The following is a 24,138-nucleotide window of genomic DNA, read 5'->3' on the forward strand; positions in this document are numbered from 1 at the left end:
TTCTTCGAATTCTTTACTTGTTATTTTACTTTCAATTTTCTCTAAATGTTTCAAGGATTCAGTCTATAGTCTTTATTAAGACCTTGTCCGTAAAACTTTCCACTCTCCACACATCGCGCTCTCCATTATACATGAATTCTCTCCACTTTTTACACACACTTTTCGCTCTACAAGAATTATCTCCATTCTCAACGTGCTCAGCACTCCTCTCTACAAGAATTTTCTCCACTTTCTGCACTCTCAACCCTCTACACACTACACTCTCCACTCTACAAGAATTCTTTCTACTCTGTCTTCACTCTCGCTAAACTCTTCATTTCCATTCTACAAAAATTCTCTCCACTGTTTGCAGTCTTCACTTTCTACACACTACACACTGCTCTCGGCTCTGCCTAAACTCTCCACTTTTTCTTAACTCGTTACTCTCCACTATACATGAATTCTCTCTGCTGTCTGCAACCTTTTACACACTACACTCTTTGCTCTACAAGAATTATGTCTACTCTGTATAAGCTAAACTCTACAAGAATTCTCTACACTCGTTCTAAATTCGCTAGTTTTCACTTTGTAAAAGATTTCATACACTGCCTACAGTCTCCATTCCTATTCTCTCAACTTTGTTCTCCATTATCAACTTTTCACTCTTTACTCTCCACTCTCTATTCTCCACGCTCTACTTTCTACTCCCTACACTCCACTCTCTACTCTCCACTCTATATTCTCTACTCTTCACTACCCACTCTCTACACTCCACTCTCTACACTCCACTCTCTACTCTTCACTACCCACTCTCTACACTCCACTCTCTACTCTCTACTACCCACTCTCTACACTCCGCTCTCTATTCTCTACTCTCCACTGTCTCCACTCTCTCCAATCGTATAACTCTTTGCTCTCACACAGAACTCGCTTCAAGTTTGTTCGGTTTTTGTATTGTACTGAGTTAAAAAGTCACTAAAAATTTGAACTAATCACGTGTGTTCGGGGGAGGCGCCGCAGTTGCATGTTGCATGTGGCGCATGTGGCAAGTCGCGTGTCGCGTGCAAGTCGCTGAAATGTGTCGCAGCGAAAGTGCAACATTAATGAGCAAGCAACGAGAGCAATAATAAAGTCAACAGCAGCTGGAAAAGGAGAATAAGGAAACATCGAAGAAGTCGACGAGGTGGAGGAGGCAAAGGAGAAGGAGAAGGGGGGCAGGCAGGGAGAGGAAAAGAAGCGAAGGATCGATAGCGAATACGAATTAGGAAATAAACCAAGATCAACAACAGCAGCTGGGCCAGGCACCGATGTAGTCAACGCAACGTCGCCCGCCGCCAGATGATCGAATGGTGGTGATCCTTCTACTGTCGCCATGCACATGCAGCAGCAGCCAAGCGAGCAGCAGCAGCAGCAGCAGCAACCACCACCACCGTCACATAGTCCCACCCGAAATCCATGCACACGAGCACAACCACAATCACAGCAACAGCAACAGCAACCACAACCATCACAGCAGCAGCCACAACAACTGCAGCCAGAGCAGCAACGAGAGCAATCGAAGTGGAAGCGGAAGCAGCAATGGAGGCAACGTCTCATCATCGGCTTCTACGGGTGACACTGCGATCCCGGCGAGCACATTCTACAGAACAGCACAGAGCACACACTTCACACTCCACAACTGGCCTAGTCATAGTCATATTAGCTATCAGCCAACAACAGCGGCGAATGCTGTGCCGAAGCCGCCGCGCAGCTATGCCTACGCCCCCTTTAGCCACGCCCACGCCCACGCCCCTGCACCGATTGTGTTCCGCATCTATGGAGCACAAGAACAACAATATTCTCTGCCAGCTACAGCTACAGCAACGAGCCTGCCACATTCACAACCAACAACAACAAATACTAATAACAAACATCATCATCATCATAATCATCAAAAGCGAAATCGTCGTCGCATTGGCAGCACTGGCAACGGCCCTGCCACTGGCTACAGCAGCGCTGCCAACTTTCCCACCACTACTAACAGTGCCGTCGATTATGTGCGTCACGTGACACGCGTTAATTTCTACGACGTTGATACTTCGCAGGTCGGATACGAGCCCAAAGATGATGACGATGGCAACAACGAGGCGGCAACGGCAACTGCAACCGATTGCGATACAGAAGCTATAACCAAAGAAGGTGAGTTCGTACAAAATATTTCATTAATCACATGATCAGATTAAGATGTAGTAGAAGGATAGAAAATATATCACTTTATAAAGCTGCAAATACAGCCAAATATTTACTTATTTATTTTCTAAAGTTTTATGTAGAAAATCAACTTCAAATTTATATAATTTTTCGGGGTTTTTCAAGTAAAAAATTATTATTACTTCCATAATAATTAAAAGAGGTATTTAAAATATTTTTTATTCTTATATTTATTTAAAATGTATGTTAAGCATTTGAAATAGTAGAAGAGTAGCAAAGAATGATAGCCTAGTATATATAGTACATATTTATATACCTGACAACACAACTCGATACAAATCATATAATTTCTTACTTATTATACCTGCTATTCATAAGGTAGAGCGGTATTATAAATGCCACGCCCACTCAAAAAAGCATGCCTAAGCTTAAAGCTAGAGTCGATTTTTGGTACATGCAATATCAACTACAGCTTTTAGGATTTCTGAAATTTTAGTTGCAATCAGATAAAAAGTGTAGAGAATATTTAAGAATTTCTCAGTTGTTTTAGCTGACAATTTGGTATGGTATATTTTTAATAGTACTATATTAATATACCAAAGTCATAGCTTTTGGTATACATTTTTTTTTTATATTTTAGGAATATATTAATTTGGTATATTTTAAGAATAAAACAAGTAAAAAAGTTAGGTGTCAGCTGCATTTAGCAGGCAAGGAACATACCGAAGTTTCTTTTTAGTATTTTGTTAGTATTTATTTTTGATTAAGAATTTACGATCTTAGCTGCGCTTTTTTGAATGATTTTCTGTTCAAATAAAACTTTAATAAATTCAAATATCTAAAATCATTTTACTATTTTGATGTTTACTTTTTTTAATTGAAGATCTCAAAGCTTAACTTCTTTCATTGATTTTCCGTACAAATGAAATAGAATACATTTATCAAGCTTTTCGATTCAAATAAAAAAGAATTAATTTATATACTTAAAGAACATGTCGATGTTCTTTTTACTATTTCATTGGAACTCATTTCCTTTTATATGAATTGAAGATCTTAAATGCATTTCTTCAATAAAAATACAAATTTATTTTACTATTTCGGTATTTTATTTATTTTATACATTTAAGATCTCAGATTTTCACTTAATTTATTGCTTTTTCGTTCAAATAAAATAGAATAAAGTTATGTATTTAAAGAACATGTCGAAGTTCTTTGAGGAATTGCGGATCTTAAATGCATTTCTTAAATAAAAAATCAAAAAAAATTTAGCAAATTTTTCGAGTAGAACATTTGAAAAGCTCATAGATCGCGTTGAGCTTAAGTTGCGATAGATCAGTGGACGATTATAAAAGGTGAGGCGTATTATTAATGGCACTCCCATCGGAACGATTCACACTCGATTCATTCAGTTTGAGTCATTGGAATGAGTATATAAACGAGTGAATAAATCGATAGATATGGCGTGACAGTTCGTCATTTATTGTTAATAATGTTATGGATAGATGGATGATGGATGATGGATGCTTGGTAATTGGTATTCAGGGCTGGTTGTCAGTGTGTTTTGATTTGTGAATGATTCATGGATACGTTCGCTATACATGGTGCCATATTACGTATACGACACCGAAGAGGGAGAGAGATGTGAACTGATTCCTTTCGCTGTTGTGTTTTTTTTGATATGCCAACTGATCCCTTGTCTGACCTCTTCCCTCCCTTCCGCCTCCCCCCTTTGGCATCGTTGAGCTGCGGAAATCATAGAAAGTTTGATTTAATTATGTGATTAACATAGCACAAAGGCGCCTTTGGCGGAAAACAAAAACGACGACGACGACGACGGATAACTTGTAACATTGTGAAAAAATAGTGTAAAAATTAGAAATAACAAGCAGCTTCAAGCCAAAGTGCCAACAACAACAAAAAATAGCAACAAAAACAATGGCGCAAAATGCTAATGCAAAAGAAAATGTTGCCAGCGAATTTCCCACGTTAGTAAATCATTAAAAATCAACAACTACACAACAAGATAAAGACTAAAACTCAACTCGACAAAAAAATAGTGCACAAATTTTCATTTGTTGCTGTTTCTTGTTTTGTTTTTGTTGTTTCTTTTTTTTTCTGTTTCGTTTTTTTTTTTTTTTGCATATACATATGCAGATATTTAATAATTGCAGACAGCACTTGTTATGCCACTCACAACACAATTCTCCACTCGCCACTCTCCACTTTTGACGAGCTCTACACTGCAAAAGTATCAAAGGGGAAAGGAAGTAAACCATCAGCAAACAATAAAATTAAAACAAATTAAATGCATGTTGAAAAATGCAAATACGAACTGAAAAGAAAATGCAAAAAGCTGTTTCTAAGTAAGAAACAATAAATTTAATAACAATAGGGAAATACAAATACAAACTTTAAAGAAAATACAGTTTAACTATGTGTCTAAATAATGAAAAATTAATAAAGAATAAACGATAAAAGAATAAGAATAAGGAATGAAGAGTAAAGAATAAATAAAAAAATAAAAGTAAATAAAATTTAAAAATAAAAAACATTACCAAAGCCTTCATATAAAGAAAAGATTCTCTACACCCTTTTTAGATTTTCAACTCTCCACTCTACAAAACATTCTATACACTGTTTACAGGCAGCCCTCTAGGTCGTACCTTTTACTAGTTCAATTGGAACCAATTATATTGTAGGAGATATTGAAAATTTGTAATTATTAAAGAATTAAATAAATTTATAGAATATAAAATGATCAACATTACATATGTTTGAAATCTTATGCAAATATCGAGCCTTTTAGCTCTTACCTTTTGTTAGTTCATTGAGAAGCAATTATGTTGTAGAAGAATTATTGAAAATTCATAGAAAATATTTGAGAAAGTCCATTTAAAGTCTTACTACTTAATATAATATTTATTATATATGTAAGTATATGCAGCCTCCTTGGTCTTACCTTTTGTGTGTTAGTTCAATCCGTAGCAATTATATTGTTAAGGAATTTAACCTGAATTCATAAAAAGATTTGAGAAAATATATTTGAAATCTGTCATTACAAAAACTGAAAAGTTGTTTAAAAAATATGCAGCCTTCTAGCTCTTACCTTTTGTTAGTTCAACGCAGAAGCAATTATGTTGTTGAAGAATTTTCCCTATATTGAAAATTCCTAGCTATTACAGATTTGAGAAGTATTTGAACTCTTATTTAATATATGTATTGTATTATTTAATATGCAACCTTCTAGCTCTTACCTTTTGTTTATTAAATCATTTACAAATATTTATTGATTGACTCTGATGTGGGTTGGAAAGTTTTACAAAATATGCAACCTTCTAGTTTTTATCTTTTTAACACCGAATTCCAAATGTTTTGGAATAATTCTTTCGAACAGTCATCAATAATAAATAATATAAAGTATTTATCAATGATGAAATAAATGTTGTAATGAAAATTGAAAGGAATTTAAGAGGAATTTGGCATGCAAACAATAGAATAGCATTGAAAATGCGCTAATATGCGAAACGAAATGAAACGGAAAACCAGATAAAGAAAAACTAGCAAAATAAATATGAAGATAAAAAAAGAGGTCAGACACATGATTAGCATAGAGAGCGAGGGAGTGAGAGAGGGTGAAGGAGAGGGGGGTGGGGGTGGTAATGGAGGGGGGGAGTCAGTTGACAGTTGTAGTTGTAGTTGAAGCCACTTAGCAAGGCAATAATTGACACCACAATTAGCTCAATGAGCGGCAAACAAGTGCAACTTACGTATGTGTGTGTGTGTGTGTGTGTGTGAATGTAATGAACGTAATAAACGTAATGAAATACAGCAGCAACAACAACAACAGCTACAACAATGGGGCGTGGCAGCGTGGAGCGATTACATGTCATCGACAAAAGCTGCGCAATCGATTGTAGTCGATGAAGTAAGCGAGCGAGAAAGAGACAGAGAGAGAGAGTGAGAGAAGGAGTGTGAGAGAGAGAGAGAGAAAGAGTGTGTGAGAGGGAGAGAGAGACCGATGGAGAGCTGGTAAAACAATGCAAAAGCGAATCGAGGAAATCGAGAATGCAAAGTAAACTGAACCAGAGAACCGCCCCCCCTCTGCCTCTGCCTCCGTCTCCGTCTGCCCCGCCCCCGCTGCCCTTCTTCAGCGCGTCTCGTGCTGTTTGTTTGTTTAATTGTGGTTGTTGTTGTTGCTATTTATGAAGTGCTTGGCTGACTGTCTGGCTGATGCAATGCGGATATACAATGAACACACACACATACACGAATGATAAACCGATAAACAGGGCAGCAAGACATTGGCTCGATTTTTAAAGCACTGACCAGGCCAATTGTCGATTACCAAACACCGAATACCAAAAAATATCCAAATACTGAAATACCAAAGACTCCTCTCAACTCGCAAGTCGAAGTTGAATTCAAAGTGGCAACTGCAACTGCAACGGCAAACTGAAAATGCAGCGTCCAAGATCTCGTTTCTCGGTTTCTCTCTCTCTGCGACTGCAGATAAACTATATAAGCGACCTTTAATGGTCCAGCGATTTTCATGCAGCCAACAGGCATCAGGCATCAGACAACAGACAACAACACAAACACTCAAACACTAACAACCGCACAGCATCAACTAGCCATAAAAAAAAAAACATACAGTTGCACAGCGAATTTTGAATTCCCTTAAATCATTTTTTTGTAAAGAGAACATTTTAGTTAAAGCTCTGGAATAAGCTTAATTTTGAATATTAAACAAACTTGTTTTATAGGTAAACGTAAAATTTTCAAATTTGTAGTAGTAAATCGATATACCAAATGAAGACATTGGTATAATTCAGTACTATTTCGGTATATTAATTGCGTATGTTTTGCACTCTGAGACATATTTTCATTGTGTCGGTATATTTTTAGTATACTTTGGGCATATTTTAATTGTATTAATGCATTTTATTTGTGTTTGGTATAATTTTAGTATATTTTAGTATCCATTCGGTAAATTGATTTGGTATTTTTGTGATATGAGGCTTATTTTGATTGTAGTAGTATATACTAAATATAGCTTTTGACGTGTCTCAGTATTTTTTAGTATATTAATACAGTATGTTTTGTAGTCTGAGGTATATTTTGATTATAGTAGTATATCGATATAGTAAATTAAAGTTTTGGTATATTTTGGCATTGTTTTGGTATATTAATTTGGTATGTTTTGTACTCTGAGGCATAATTTGATTATAGTAGCATATAGAACAATAGCTTAGTATTGTTTTGGTATAATAATTTGGTATGTTTTGAAATCTGAGGTATATTTTGATTATACAAAATTAAATAATATGAACTCAATTTCCCATGCGAAAAGAAAATAAAATAAATGAAATATAAATAAATAAACAAATGTAGTAAAGAATTTGTGTAGCTTATAGAGTAGTTAATAGGCTCTTAAGCAGTGCATTTAAAGATAGTATAAAAAGCATATACGAGTAGTTTTTTACCCGATAACAATAGGGTAGAAGGGTATAACAACTTTCAGTCAACAAGAAATGTATGGAACAGAAAGATGGAGGCATCTCCGACCCTATAAAGTATTATATATAGTATATATTCGTGATCAGCGTCAAAAGTCTGAATTATACGAACTGGACTAAACTGGACCCATGTTTTCTCTGTTTGTCTGTCCATATGACAGACAAGGTGTTTGATCTCAGTGACTGTAAGAGATCGAGCAACTATTTGTTTGCTTTCCGGCCTCCAAATCGAACAGACACAAATCTTAGAAGCTATAAAAGAACTGATTTAATATGGCGTATAACGGGTCGGGTCTTAAATGCTTTGGTTGACAATGTGTAGTAATATAGTATATTGATATACAAATATAAGTTTTAACATATTTCAGTATTTTTTCAGTATATTAAATTGGTGTATTTTGCACTCTTAGACATATTTTGATTGCAGTAGTATATCGATATACTAAATAAAGATTATGGTAGGTTTTAATATTTATTGGTATATTAATTTGGTATATTTTGTAATCTGAGGCATATTTTGATTATAGTTAGTAAAGTTTTGGTATATTTTAATTATATTTCGGTATACGAATTTGGTATGTTTTGTAATCTGAAACAGATTTTGATAGTAGTAGTATATCGATATACTAAATAAAGCTTTTGGTATATTATGTTCTTTTTGCGGTACATTAATTTGATATATTTGGTACTTTGTGTCATATTTTGATTATTTATTTAATTGATATACTAAATAAAAGTTTCGGTATATTTCAGTATTAATTCGGTATATTAATTCGGTATATTTTGTAATGTTAGGCATATTTTAATTGATATGTTTGAGTTTTAATTATAAATGAAAAACATGAACTTGTATTTGGTAGTATTTAATATGCTTTCGATATATTTTAGTATTATTTCGATATATGAATTTGGTATATATTGTTATATGAGTCAGATTTTGATAGTAGCAGTATATTGATATACTAAATATAGCTTTTGGTATATTAATTTGGCATGTTTATGTATATGTTTTAGTATATTAATATACTACATGCAGCTTTTGGTATATATGTATTATTCTTTTATTTAGCGGGTATCTCACAGTCGAGCAGACTCGCTCGTAGCTTTCTTAGTTGTTTTTCATTGAGCAAAACTTGGACACCGCACCGTCCACAGACGCTGTCGGATGTCCGTGCGCATAGAGCTTTGTTCTGTGTGGTTTGTTTAGCGTCACAGGTTACCAGCACACACACACATACACACACAGATGGATAGATAGACAGACGGACAGACAGACGGACAGACGGACAGCAAGTCGTGCACACACTCATAGTACAGTTAGTCGGTGGCAGACAGAGACCAACTTGGACTTGGATTACGTAATTGGGCGACCAGGCAACCAAATGCGGCAGCCACTCAGCGAATCGCTGAAGCGCTTCGTTATTGCTCTGCCCTCCGTCTCCGTCTTCGTCTCCGTCTTCCCTCCGTCTTCTCCTATTCGCTTCTTCAAGCGTTTTGTTTGTTAGAAGCGGGACAAGTGGAAATGCAAAATGCAAATGCGATGCACAACTTTTTGGCTGAGCTCAGTTTAGCTAAGGTGTTGCAATCAGAACTGCCAACTGGCTGCTGGTTGCTGGTTGCTGCTTGGTGGTTGGTGGTGTGGCAACTGGCAACATGTTGCCACGACTGACTCCACACATGAACTAGTTCCAATTAATTAGCGCTTTTTATGCCTCTTTTTTTATGCGCTGTGGAGGATGTCGACCATTTCCGATCATCCAGTGGGAGAGCCACAAAGTGATCGCAGTTGCAACTGCAACTGCAACAGCCACAGCCACAGCTGCCACTTTTTGTTGCAACTGCCGCCAGTTACGTTATGCTAATTACCCCAATAAGCTGTTAGTTAAGGAATCGCTGTTTGCAGTCTTTTAGTATTCGGTTTTATTGCATTCATATAAATACTTTCAATACAAGTTGTGAGTATTAACATTATATTGTAATTATCCGTAAATATAAGGAAGGGAAAGAATATACTAAAATACGAAATACTGAAATATAACAAAAGCTTTTTTTTTAAACCTATATATAATACAATAGTATGTCGATATAACAAATAAAGCTTTTGGTATACTTTAGTAGTTTTTCGGTATATGAATTTGGTATATTTTAGCGATGATGTAGTAGTATATCTACATATATACTGAATAACATTTTTGGCGTATTTAAGTATTTTTTGGCACACGAATTTAGTATATTTTACAGAATAAATATTTTTAGTACATTTCAGTACTTTTTCGGTATATGAATTCGGTATATTTTAGTCTATTTTCGGCATATGAATTTGTTGTATTTGACCAATAATATAGAAGTATATCGATATATTGAAAAAATATGTCGGTATAGTTTTGTATATTTTAGGAATATGAATTTGGTATATTTGACCGATAATGAAGTAGTATATCAATATTCCGAATAAGTAAGTTGGCAGATTTGGTATATTTTTTCGATAATGTAGCAATATATCGATATACCTAATAAAGCTTTTTGCATATTTTAGTATTTTTTGGTGTATGAATTCGGTATACTTTATTGCTATAGTTACATCAAGTTAATTGATCAGGAAATTACCACATTTAATGCTTCTTATTTTTTATGACAAATTATTGGTTCAATAACTAACTGATTTTAGGCCCAAGAAATACTTGCAACAGCAATTGTTTTAATAAATTGATTAGGCATACTTCTAAGATGTTTATTTTAAACTGTTTGGGTAGATACAATCATAAGTTTTCGTAATTAATTTATTAAGTTTCTTGCATTGTTTTCATTTTAGTTAGAGCATTAATCGTATACTCTTTTTATAATTTATTTATGAATCTATTAATCGTTTATAATATTACTAGCATTGCTTTTCTTGAATTTGTGTTCTACTCTGTTTTAATTAAAAAAAAAATATTAATCATTTATTAAGTTTCTTACATTTGGGTTTCTTTAATTTAAGGTACATATCATATTGTCCTCCACTCTTTTTTTATTAAATAAATTAATAAGTTTCTTATAATGTTGTTTTTCTTTAAAAATATGTTTTCCTCCTATTTTTATCTTATCTATTTATTTGTGAAGACAAGTTGTGTTCAATTTTTTTTATACTTTTTTTTTTTGTAAAATTAGTTTTTATATTATTCTAATGCAGAGTTCTCATTAACAATAAAAATAGTTGCAATTTTTGTTTTAGACGTTTGAATTTTGATCTTAACTAGCTAAAAGCTTAAAAAGTTAATTAATTTAAATTAAAGTCGGAGAAAAGTTCAGGGGGAATTGTTGCTAATATCGTGTTAAGTTTGAACTTCAGTTTGAAGATCGTTTTCGATTAACATTGAAGTATTGCTTGACAATCGCTGCAGCTAATCACGATCTTCAGGCTGTGCGTAGGAAGCAGCTCTTAACTGTCACTGTTGACCCTCAAATGTTGCTACCAAAATGCGTAAGTTTGAGTGGCGAATTTTATGGCTTTGTGGCAAGGTCTGTCGTCAAAAGCTCATCGAATGAAAGCTTTTAATTTCAAGCAAGCTTAGCTACAAAAGTTTTCTGTTGCTTGTTTTTGAATATGCCTGAAAGTATGCAATAGTTTTTTATATTCCCTCCGATTTTCTTTTTACAGAGGAATGGATAACGAAGCGAAAAACCGAGCTAACGACAACGAGACAAATCGAGACGCGGGTGAAGCGACAGGTGAAGCTGCAGGATGGCAAAGTGATCGAGGACTCCGGTCCCATAGTGTCCACCAACACGACCGAGGACACAGACAAGCAGGAAACAGAGACAACGGAGGTAATTATACGATGATAGCTATAATTAAGATGGATGGTATTTTATAATTTTGTAACTGTAAGATTAAAAATATTACTTTTCTTTTCATTTACTTAAATAAATAATTTTATGTTTAAGATCATGTTTGATTTTTATACCCGCTAATCAAAGTGTTAAAGGGTATTACAACTTTGTGGCTGCTGGATATGTAACAGACAAAATGATTCATCTCCGACCCTATATAGTATATATATTCTTAATCAGTAATAATCAAGCAAGATAAAGCAATTTTCGTCTGTATGTCCCTATGAACATATGCTTTACTTTGACCTCTTTTGTATATTTTGAATGTAATCGATATACCAAATATGGCCATCTGTATATTTTAGTATTTAAGCAGTATATTATTTATTTTAAGAATAATATCAGAATGTTTTTTTTCTTTTATTCATCATGAGTAGCGGGTATCTCACAGTAAGGTTCACTCGACTGTAGTTTACTTACATGTTTTTTGTAGCTAAAAGTACGTAAACATTATTTTGATTATTTGGATTATTTTTATCATTAATGTTAATTGAAAACACGAAGATAATTTATAGTTTCCAAGTTATGTTGTTAATTGAAGCATATAAAAAGCTAGTTTATTTTAAAATATTAATTTTGGTTATTAATAGAAAAGAAATTCTTTTCTCTGGAAGTTTTAAAAGAATGAATCTTATTTTTGATTTACAAAGCCAATGTTTTTATTCAACTATGAAAACTAATGATTATATTTTAATGTGGAAGTTTATCAATTATTTTATTTATTTTAGGATTAGTTTGTTTTGTGTCTTAGCGTAAATTAAATTTATTAAATAATTGATATAGTTTATAATTTATAATTTATACTTTAAAATGCATAACTATAGATTTAAGTGGATTATTTCTTGATAGAATTTAGATAAGTTAATATCAACACACAGTTGAAACTATGAATATAATGTCTAATTTAGAAATTGCACAATTTTCCATTTATTTATTATGCAGATTTAAAATTTTTTTTTTTAATAAATTTCACTTCGATTTCAAGAAATAGAAATTGATTAGCAAACTTATCTCTTTTGCTCTCTCTTATCGGAAATTAAATTTATATAATTGATAAAGTTTAGAATTTATAATATGTGCTTTAAAATGCATAACTATAGATCGTAAGTATGTCTTGGATTTAAGTTGATTATTTCTTGATGGAATTTAGAAAGGTTAATATCGATTTTTCATAAAGTTGTGACTATAGAGACAATATTGAATTTCTAAATTAGAATTTGCACAACTTTTGATTTATATATTATGCAGATCTAAAATTTAGTAAAGAATATTTCTTAAATTTCAAGAAATATAAATTTATTAGCAAACTTAATTCTTCATTCTCTTTCGTTCTCTCTCCCCCCTCTCTCTCTCCCTCTCTCTCAGAAGCGGGACTTGGGACTGCCAGATGAGTTGGATGGGAACGCACAGCTGATTGATGCAGCTGCGTTGGAAGCGAGCGCCGTCAACGAATCGCAGCTGGCTCAGCTGCAGGAATCGTTTGGCGTGGGCGGTGAAGGCGGGGCGGGGCAAGGTGGGAAGCTGGTGAAGCGCATGGTGCCGCGTCCAGTCGATGGGCTGGTGCGCCAGGTCGACGACAAGCGCGTCATATCGCATGAGGAGATCAAGGACTATCACGAGACGCAGGATGTGAGGCACCTGGGCGACTTTACCGATGAGGTAAGTGAACGAAACAACAGAAAACAAGTTGCCATTCTCTCTCCCCTTCTCTCTCTCTCTCTCTCTCTCTCGCTCTTCTGCTGATGTGGTAATTTGAGAATAGCTGCAAGTAAAAAGCAACAGCAGCAGAAAATTGCCAGGCAAATAACTGCAAATCAATTTGGCGTGAAAAAAGAGCAACAGAAAGCAGAGCAAGAATCGCTTAGTGCGCTTCAACGAACAGCAAACACCCTAAACACATACACACACACACACACACACACACACACACATACAAGCACACAATTTTAGACTTGCACAAGATCAACAGCAACAGAGCTGAGATACATAGTTGGAAATTTTAGATAGTTTTGTTTTAGGTTCATTATGAAGAATAAGTTTATTACAATATTGAAATTTAAATAAATACTAAATAAAATACTAAATAAATACTTAATAAAATACTAAATACTAAATACTAAATAATAAATTATAAATTCTAAATATTAAATACGAAATACTAAATAATAAATTATAAATTCTAAATATTAAATACTAAATACTATACTATATACCAAATATTTAAACTAAATACTTATAAATATAAAAAAGTTAATCAAAAAGTTTTTCTTATCTGCAAAATTTCACTCTTCAAATGACATCGCATAATTTATATAGCTGACATTCAAAACTTCAGTTTGAAATGAATGTTTTATTAGGAGAACAAGTTGTTTGTCTAACATATTTGTTAACTATGCTTTATTGTCTGTTAAACAACTATAACACTGAGATTAATGAGTTTATAGTAAAATTTAAGTATTCGAATTTTGTGATGCAGAATTTTTAGGTAAAGTTCGGAATTTTAAGGTGTATATTATTCTTTATTATATATTTTATTTAAAGCTGGTGAAATGTTTGCGTATAAAGAAATTGAAATTGAGTAGAAAACTAAAACTAAACTGATGGTAATAGTGAATGAGAGAGAGAGAGAGAGAGAGACCCAAAGTCTTTTCACCTTATGAATAAAAAGAAAATGAATAATATAGAGAGTGTAAAAGCATAAATACTTTCATTGATAACTATTTATGACTTATTCCTTTAATTACTAATTTATTGTATTATGATAAAGATCTTTTGCTTAAAAATAAATCGAAAATCAATACTATTGAGAGGATAATAAAATGCACAAATTCTTTCGATGATAAAGATTACATTGCCAGAATTTAGCGCAGCATTTTACAATGGATTTTCTTTATATAATATGACTTTTTCGTTCAATTACTAATTATTGTATTATGATAAATGTTTTTTCTACTTGAAAAAGAAAATGAACCTTATTGTGAGGAAAACAAAAATGCATAAATTCTTTTGATGATATCGATTTATTCCACGGAATTTAGCGAAGCTTTGCGCAATAGATTTTTTTTTTTATATGACTATTTCATTCAATAGCAAATAATTGAATAAAGATCTTTTCTACTTAAGTATAAAAAGAAAATTAATAATATTTAGAGTATAATAAAATTCACAAATTCTTTCAATGATAATGATTGATTCCTCAGAATTTAGTGCAGCATTTCACAATGGATTATTCTCCTTATATGACTTTTTCGATCAATTACTATTTAATGAACTATGATAAACTATTCTTTGCCTTGTTTTGCAAGTGGGTGGCTGATGAAAGCCGCATAGCCTTGTGGTGTTAGGGTAGTGCGTGGTAGCAGCGCCACTGGGCAGTCGACAGGGCCAGCAACAAAGCCAAGCTAAGCTAAGCTAAGCTAAGCCAAGTCAAGTAACAGCAACAAGCAACAAGCAACAGCAACAAAATAACAAGCAACCAGTTGTGGCTGCTTTAAAGCTCATTCGAAAGTTACGGGGAGTCGATGTTGTTGTTGTTGCCGCAGAAACAAGCAGCGCTGCATCGAATGCTGTGGCTGTGGCTGTGCCTGCCGCTAGATCAGTTGCCGCCGAGCGAGCGCCGAGAGCAGTCAAAAGAAACTCGTTACTCGCAACGGGTTCGCTCTTAGCCAAGCTACAAAAGAGACCCGAGAGACAAGTTAGGCTCGAAACAAATAAACAGAAAACCAAACTGAAACTTCGTTTCGTTTCGTTTAGATTCGATTCGATTCGATCAATCGCTCGATTATTGACATTAACTTGATCTGAATTTAGTTGATCTTTGTTTTAACGGTTTTAATCCATCGTCAACTCTATCGCCCTCTCTCTCTCTCGCACTTGCACTCGCACTCGCACTCGTTCTCTCGCTCTACCCTCGTGGCTGTGTTTTGTGTGTGTTTGATTTGATTTCAATTCTTTTTTTTTTTCTTGTGTCCATTTGTGTTGTTATTGTTGAATTTGCGTTTTTCTTTTCTGTGTTTTTTTTTCCTTCTTTCTTTCGTTTTGTGGGTTTCCTACGCTCGCCGCGCCGCGCCCCCGTACGCCTGTGATTTAGTTAATCTCGGTCTCACACATACACACACACACATTCGCACACACACACACACACTCGCATCACTTGCCCCGCATTTGTTTAAGTCTTAGTTTTTAGCTTAGTAATTAACTTAAATTCATTAAAAACAACGCGAAGAAAAGAGTGAAAAAGCAACGACAACAACCACCACAGCAGCAACAGCAACAACAACTAATACTACTGCAGCAGCAACCACAACACAACATAAAAAAGCAGCAACAGTTTTGGTGCGTGGGGAGCTAAACGATTGGCCAACGGCAACGCTCAATTTGCTTAATTATCCAGGTGCGAATATGCGAATATTATGAATATATATACATATATGTGAATATATATGTTATGTTATATCTGTTATATATGTGAATACGAGTGGCGATTGCATAACTTGCTGCAGCTATAACGAACAACTTGGGCAACCATTTGAATATAGTATAGAAAGACTTAGGCAACGAACTTGCAAACGCACTTCACTTAATTGAAAGACTTAGGCGACGAACTTGCCCATTTCATCGACAAAAGACCTAGGCAACGAACTTGCACATTTCATTGCAAAAATAAAGACTTGGGCAACGAACTTGCATTGAATGACTTAGACAACAAATTGGGATATGGCATAAAGACTTAGGCGACGAACTTGCACAGTGCATCGAAAAAGACTTAGGCGACGAACTTGTATATTTCATTAAAGACTTAGGCGACAAACTTGCACAGTGCATCGAAAAAGACTTAGGCAACGAACTTGCACATTTCATTGAAAAAGACTTGGAGAACAAACTGCATAAGGCATAAAGACTTAGGCGACGAACTTGTGCAAAAAAAAAAAAGAACAAATGTTGTGTATACTGTATTAAATGAAAAGACTTAGACAACGAACTTGACAACGACAAAAGACTTAGGAAACGAACGTGAATTGTCGATTTACTTAGTAGCAACAAAGACTTAGACAACGAACTGGACTATGCTAAGCGGAAACTGAAAAAAGCTGAAACTGAAGAAAAACAAAAACGAACTGGACTAAAAGACTTGAGCGACGAACTTGAGGACGCTCACTAGATGAAAAGACTTAGGCAACGAACTTGTATGTACATACGTGTTAACTGCGCGACTCGAAACTCCATTTGAAAGTTCTGTGGCAAGTCAATAAATGTGGCGAGAACTTAGAAGGCACCCCCCCGCTGTCCCCCCATTTGACCCCTCCCCAAACAGCTCTTTGTGGTCCATGCAGAGAGAGGGAGAGAGAGAGAGAGAGAGAGAGAGGTACTTAGGAGCACGTCTTTAAACCGGTAGTTGGCAATTACCCAGCCAGCAAAAGGTTGTGTACCACCACACAGCAGATGATGTTGAACCAGGCATACACACACACACACACATACACATGGACACCTTGAGACCTGTTCTGAGCCCAGTTTAATCAATAGCTGCTGCTGCTCCTTGGCTTGGCTTCGAGACTTGGCTCGACTTCGGATTCTAGGCGTGTCTGCAGCAGGTCCATGAACCTAACTACCACACACTCTCGCACACACACACACACACACGTACTGAGTGCCGCGCAGTTGGAGTTTTGTCTATGCAAGAGAGACCACAAAAAAAACAGAAAACAGAAAACAGAAACAGAAAAAAAAACATTTATAGTATGTTGGAATTTCGAATTTGAATTTCAGTTTGAATTTTGTGTACTTCTTGTCTTACAGCCCAGCTGCAAGCAGCTCGCTGTGTGTGCGTGTGTGTGTGTGTACTTGATGCCTTGGAAACTTGTTTTTTTGTAGCTGTAGCTGTAGCTGTGCCCACATTGACTTGGGTCGCACTCTAATCAGCAAATGCCAATCAGCACAGCGCCAACTCCACGCCGGCCGCTGAATCTGAATCTCGACTTCGACTCTGTCTCAGTCTCAGTCTCAGTCTCTGGACACAGTCCAGCTCCCCAAGCTGCATTTGCGTTGGCGTTGGCGTCGACGGTGTCGCACACACTAACTGAATTACAATAACAACACTAATAATAATAATAATCATAATAATAATAATGATAAAAATAATAATCGATCGCTGTGGCTATGCTTTTCTCTCTCTCTCTCTCTCTCTGGAGGTTGAGCAACTCCCAAGGCAAACTGGTCTGCGAAAATCAACGCACAAAAGACAAAAACGCCAGCCAGCGTCAGCTAATTCAGTAACTTTTGTGGCTGACCAGAGCCCAACACACAGCACAGCACAACTTCAACTGAAGATAGACAAGCAAATACCTTAAGAATTCAAAAAATCTAATATTCAAGTCTAAAAGAAAAGTAACTAGGAAATACGCATTAAATTTGTCTGCAAATTGAGCTACAATAAAAAAAAACAAACGTGCTAAAATCAAGAATAAAATCTTATTCAAAAAAGTTTATTCTTTAATCAGATCTTAACATTCTTGAAGCAAGATTTGAATCGTCTAATAAAAATTTAGCATAAAAATCTTGATTAAAAGATTTTTTCAATCTAAAAATCTATTTATTCAAGATCGAAGAAATCTTAAATCTTAAGATCTGCATACCTTTTAATCCAAATTTTTGCAATTTCATATTGAAATATCTCCAAATACACATGATATTTAGAATATCGTAATATAAATCCCAACTATCTCATTGAACTGAGTAACTACAAAAGCTAGAGCTATGAAAATTGACATGACAATATATTAATGACGATTTATTTGTAATATATTGAAGACCCTTTATAATATCCTTAAATAAACTTCAACTGTCCTTTTGAACTCAGTAATTAGGAGAGCTAAACCTATGAAACTTGGCATGAAGTTACTCTAATGCATATTAAGTTTTAATATGTTAAAACCTATACATAATATCCATAGATTGATACTTAACTATCCCATTGAACTCAGTAACTAGGAAAGCTAGAGCTATGAAATTTTGGATGAAATTACTTTAGTGATTCTTTATTTGTAATATACTAAAGAGTTCCTATAATATCATATAAATACACCTTAACTGTCCCATTGAACTCAGTTACTATGGACGCATGAGCTACGAAATTTCATATTTATTTTGTATACTTTAAAATATAAAATATATATATATAAATATATATGAGAAATACAATTTAAATACATATTAAAATTTCTTAAATACACAAAAAGCAGTCAAAGTTATCTTTGAAGATTTAAATTTCTGCTAATAATGCCAGCAGTGAATGATTAAAACTAGGCATAGAGTTAATTACACAATTAAATAAACAGATGAACAAGCTAACAAATTTGCCAGCGAAAGAGTCAAAGTTAATGGTCTGCAAAAGCAGCAAAATATATTTAAATAAAACTCGCTAAGAAAACACATGTTAACATATAATTAAAGGCTGGCAAATTAATGGATTATGTGTCTGTGTTTATTGCGTTGTCCAAAGTAAAGCATAAACTAAACCAATTAACCTAGAACTTGAATGCAAGATGTGTAAGAAAAAGTAGAGCTCGAAGCTTGGCTGCATATAATTAAGTGGTGGAAAATGCACTCGCTGTGCATGCCCATTTGCCCTGATTATAGAGGGTATGGGCAACAATCGAAAACCACAAATCAGCAGCTTGGCTCATTTCTCTTTTCTGTTCGTTTTTGGCCACTTGGCATGCTAGCAGCAAACAGCAAGCAGCAGCAATTCATTTGAATACCTTCAAGCGGGCCAAAATCGTCGCTCGAATTGAAAATTATGCCCACAGTCTGTCTGTGTGTGTGTGTGTGTGTCGTGTCTGATTTTTTAGTTCGATCTTAACTCCACTTTATACAACACACACTCGACTCCAACTTGAGGTTAGTTTTGTTTTTTTTTGCTTTTTCTTGCGTTGGCATTCGACCAACAACTGAATGATTATTGACAAAAACACAAGACAAGAAAAACATACATAAAAATTGAAACGGTTTTTGGCATTTTTGGCCAATGACAAATCTCTTGACAATGTACCCAATGAATACCCTCAAAAAAACGAATAAAAAACACATCCACACACACACTCACGCTAAACAACTCTGCGTCATCCACAACGTCATCACGCCAGAGATTATAATAATAATAATAGCCATAAACATTTATCATGATCTTCATTGGCGCCAGAGTCATAGCAGAAGTCTCTCCCCACTCTCAGTCTCCCGCCTTCATCTTTCTATTTTTGTCTTCGTCTTTGATTCAACAACATTTGCTGTAAAGCCAAAGATCTCTTTAACACATATACCCTGTAATCACAGAGAGCAGCACAAAGGTTGAACCAACTCTATTCATTTATGTGTTCCGCTTGGTTCATCCATTGAATTTGGTATGCTAAATAGACAAATCCGTTTCTATAGCACTCAGATGTTCCCCATTGAACTCAGCAACTACAAAAGCTAGCGCTATCAAATTTTGTCTACAGATTTCTTATTTTATTTAAAACTCTATTGTGCTAAGATCTGATTCCAAACTCTAATAAAAAAAGAAATATATATTGCCAGTTATTTCAACAACCTTGAAAACTATTTCACACTTCTTGTTAAATTAAATGAAGCACAAATATCTGGAAGCATGTCAAATTATTATGCTAAATTTATTGAGCTTTGAAGTCACTCTACTTAATGGTTGAATATTTATTATATCATAAAATAAATCCTAACTGTCCCATTAAATTCAGTAAATAGGAAAGCGCGAGTTATAAAATTTTGGATGAAGTTACTTTAGTGATTATTTATTTATAATATATTAAGGACTTCTTATATTATTATAATATAAACCTTTACTGTCCCATTGAACTCAGTAAAAAGAAAAGCGAAAGCTATGAAATTTGTCATGAAGTTATTCTAATGTATATGATCTTTTAATATGTTAAAGATTATTCATACTATCATAGATTAAATCTTAACTATCTCACTGAACTCAGAAACAACAAAAGCTAGAACTATGAAATTTGGTATGACGTTACATTAGGGATTATTTATTTTTTAATGTACTGAAGACCACTTATAATATCATAAAATAAACCTTACTGTCCCATTGAACTCATTAATTACAAAAGCTAGAACTATGAAATTTGGTCTAAAGATACTTTTATCTATAAAAATTATAAATATATTAAAGTATACTATCTTAACATAAATCCAAACTGTTCCATTAAACTCAGAAATTCTCGAAGCTAAACTTACACAATTCAGCACCCAGCTTAGCTATATCATAAATAGATAAATAATGTTAATAATATAAAAGGGAATTCAATAATAGAGATTTATTTGTTATATTTAGGGAATTTGCTAAGTCTTTCAAACTAAATTTCCAGCATATCTCAAAGTCAGCTGCTAAGATGTTTGTCGCTATAATTTAAATAGCTGTTTTGTCAGCTTTTGATTATTTTTTGTTTTGTCTACGAACGAATTCGTGTTCATCGATCGTTCAATGAGCAGTTAAATTTACAGCAGAGCGCCTGTGGCCAATGCGAAGATGCTGCTCCAAAAGTCGAGAGGCGCAGACGGAGATGGGGGCGGGGGAGTGGCTGACAGTCAGGCAGGCAAGTGGAGGAGGCGAAACAAAAAATTCAAGCTGTTGTTATGGCTGACATTCAAGTTTTTCGAGCTACGAAAAAAAAACAAAAACAAAAACAACAAAAAAAAAACACTTTCTACGCGCGTTACCGTTAAACAAGGTCGCCAACCACGATGACGGCGACGACAACAAGTTATATATGTATGTGTGTGTGAGTGTGTGTGTGTTTATAAGCGAGTGGAATCTGCCAAGTGGTCATCCACTGGTCAGCTTCAGCCTGTCCAGCGATGCGTGCATTTTGCTTGTCATCCACTGGGGAGAAGGGAAGGGTTGGGAAAGGGGGGAGGGAAGGGGAACGGCAGTTGTCTGCTGACCTTGAGCTAACGTTTGTTCAGCTCAGCTGCTGCTGTCGCATTCTTACCGTTATTTCGTAGCATTCCATTGCAACATCTGAAATCGCAATGCGGTTTAGTTTGAAGCTTCTCTGTCTTGCTCTGAATACCATGCAAAGCTTAGCTACCTCTCTCTTTCTCTCTCTCTCAGTCTTTTCCACTCGTTTACGGTTTTCAGCTTGCAGCAATTGCAACCGAGAAGCATCGACCATGTCGATGATGCAATGTGATCACCATCACTCACTCACTCACTCACTCACAAAACGCTCGCACGCTTTGGCAAATACGATTAGCATATGTCTCGACGGGACAACGAGAATGAGATCGGATTCTGTTAGCACTTCTTCTTGCCTCTTTCTCAGTTCTCACTTCTCAGTTGCCTCATCGAGATGAGGTAACAGCTTTTGTGTGGCGCGTGGTTCCTTTGGCATTTAGCTAAACATTTTGTTTGTTTTCACAATTGCTTTCTTCCAAGAAAGTAATCCAAAAACTCTTCATAACTCAATCTCTAGATTGACGGAAGTTCCTCAATAAAACCCGAAAATTTATCTGTAGTGTTTATTTCAGCATTTCATTTCATCATGATTTATTGACAGTAATTTCTCATGATAAGATTCAACTCTATACGTTTAAAGAAGGTTTCTCATCTAATTTTCTCATCTATTTATTCACAGTTATCTTGTAATTAAAATTACAAATATATCTTATGTTTACAGTTAGCTTTTAATTAAAATGAAGAAGCTAACTAACTTATTTTTAAGAGTGCTGGCTGCTCAGAGCATCGCCCCCAAAGAAAGTTATTTCTTTCGTACCTGTTGCTTTGGTTGACAATCTGGTATATTTTGAACGTAATAGTATATCGATATACTATATATATATATATAATTTTAGAGGAACTATTATAGATTCGTACAAATTACTGAATATTACTGTTGCTGTGCATTACAAACCTAGTAGGTTATGCATAGTAATGAATTGAAATGTCCCGTGGAGAACCTCTATTAAGCGGACACTTTCTATGCGACCCTCAAACATATCTAACTCTTTTGAGAGAATACCCGTTGTTCCAACTGCAATAGTGCAACCGAATGTGTCCGTCTAATAGACATTTGGCTGTTTTATGTAGGATAATATAGATTGAACTAGAGTTTTGAATATTATGTAATAATAATAATATTATGAATATAATTAGACAGCAGAGAGAAAACCTATACAAATTCAACATAAACTGCTTCCCCCGAGAAGATCTTTTGAATACTTTGAACCTATACAACTTGAACTTTGTTTCCCCCGAGAAGATCCCCAGGTCCCCAGAGAGAGTTTAAGAATCGTACCGCCAACCAATGTCAACTAACCCATTTCCCTCTTCCTTTTCTCTTACGCAGACGTACGTGAAGGCAGTGCGCGAGGGTGTCAAGGATCTAGAGGCGGTGCTCTGCTCCCCGGAGAGTCAGCAGCAACTGGTGGCGCTCGGACCGCAGTTGGTGGCGAACACAAGTGCGTCGCGCAAAACCATCGACTCGGAGGACACACAAAAACGTTGTCTGGCCCAAGAGGACGGCACTTTGGTAACGGAGAGCAAACGCACGACAGAACACGAGCTCATACTTGAAGGCGACGAAGCGGAAGACGAACAGGAAGCAACGGGCAATGCACAGTTGAGCACAAAGGCACAAAACGCGACGGTGACAGCGAGCCAAAGGTATTTCAAGCAACGCGACGAGCAGCATGTCGATCTGCTAGACAGCGACGGCAAACTGGTGGCCACCGAGATGCGCTACGCGGCGGAGACAACGCAAATGGACAAGGATGGCTCGCTGGAGCGTCCGGGCGACTGGGACAGTCTCTCCGATCGCATGCGCAAGCTGCGACGCACCCAGCAACAGCAACAACAGAAGGGTAAGTCCGAAGGTGTTGAAAAGTGCGAGGAGGTTGAAAAGTGCGAGGAGGTTGAAAAGTCTGAGGAGGTGGAGAAGTCTGAAGTTGTTGAAGAGTCCGAAGATGTCGAAAACTCCGAGGAGGTCCAAAAAGTCGAAGATAAGTCTAAGAAGGTCGAAAAGTGCGACGAGGTCGAGAAGTGCGATGAGGTTGAGAAGTGCGAGGAGAAGGAGAAGGGGGGCGTAAAGTATGAAGAGTTTTCAAGAGTCCTAAGTTGTGAAAAAACCCGAAGAGGTGAAAAAATAATAGGAGGTTGAAGAGTTCGAGGAGGTCGAAAAGTCTGAGAAGGTCAAAAAGTCCGAAGGGGGCGTAAAGTATGAAGAGGTTGAAAAATCCTAAGACGTGGAATCCGAAGAGGTCGAAAAGTAAGAGGAGGTCGAAAAGTTCCAGAAGTTCCGAAGAGGTCGAAAAGTGCGAGTAATGACGAAAAGTCCGAAGAGGGAGTAAAGTCCACAAGAATGAAGAGATTCAAAACAGGTGACAAGTTCGAAAAGTGCGAGGAAGGCGAAATGTCCAAAGGGGGGCGCAAACTATGAAGAGTTTGAAAAGTCCTACGAGGTGGAAAAATCAGACGAGGAGGTTGAAAAGTCTGAAGATGTTAAAAGCTCCGAAGAGGTTAAGAACTCCGAAGAGGTCCAAAAGTAAGAGGAGGTCGAAA

At 35.6% G+C, this 24,138-nt stretch overlaps 1 protein-coding gene across 3 annotated transcripts in view; it reads left to right on the forward strand.

Moving 5' to 3' along the window:
• LOC132797233 (zinc finger CCCH domain-containing protein 13) overlaps positions 1 to 24,138 on the forward strand; it is a 40,194-nt gene that overhangs the window by 12,276 nt on the left and 3,780 nt on the right. Inside the window, exons 3-6 of one of the 3 annotated variants that reach the window (XM_060808847.1) lie at positions 2,064 to 2,157; positions 11,326 to 11,495; positions 12,924 to 13,217; positions 22,928 to 23,441. In XM_060808847.1, coding sequence (XP_060664830.1) covers positions 2,064 to 2,157; positions 11,326 to 11,495; positions 12,924 to 13,217; positions 22,928 to 23,441 — 1,072 coding nt within the window. Of the gene's footprint in view, positions 1 to 39; positions 2,158 to 11,325; positions 11,496 to 12,923; positions 13,218 to 22,927; positions 23,442 to 24,138 lie in introns of those variants that run through there. The other 2 variants (XM_060808845.1, XM_060808846.1) reach the window with 2 other exon arrangements.

The sequence above is a fragment of the Drosophila nasuta genome, chromosome X (genome assembly GCF_023558535.2).
Source record: "Drosophila nasuta strain 15112-1781.00 chromosome X, ASM2355853v1, whole genome shotgun sequence".
NCBI lineage: Eukaryota > Metazoa > Arthropoda > Insecta > Diptera > Drosophilidae > Drosophila > Drosophila nasuta.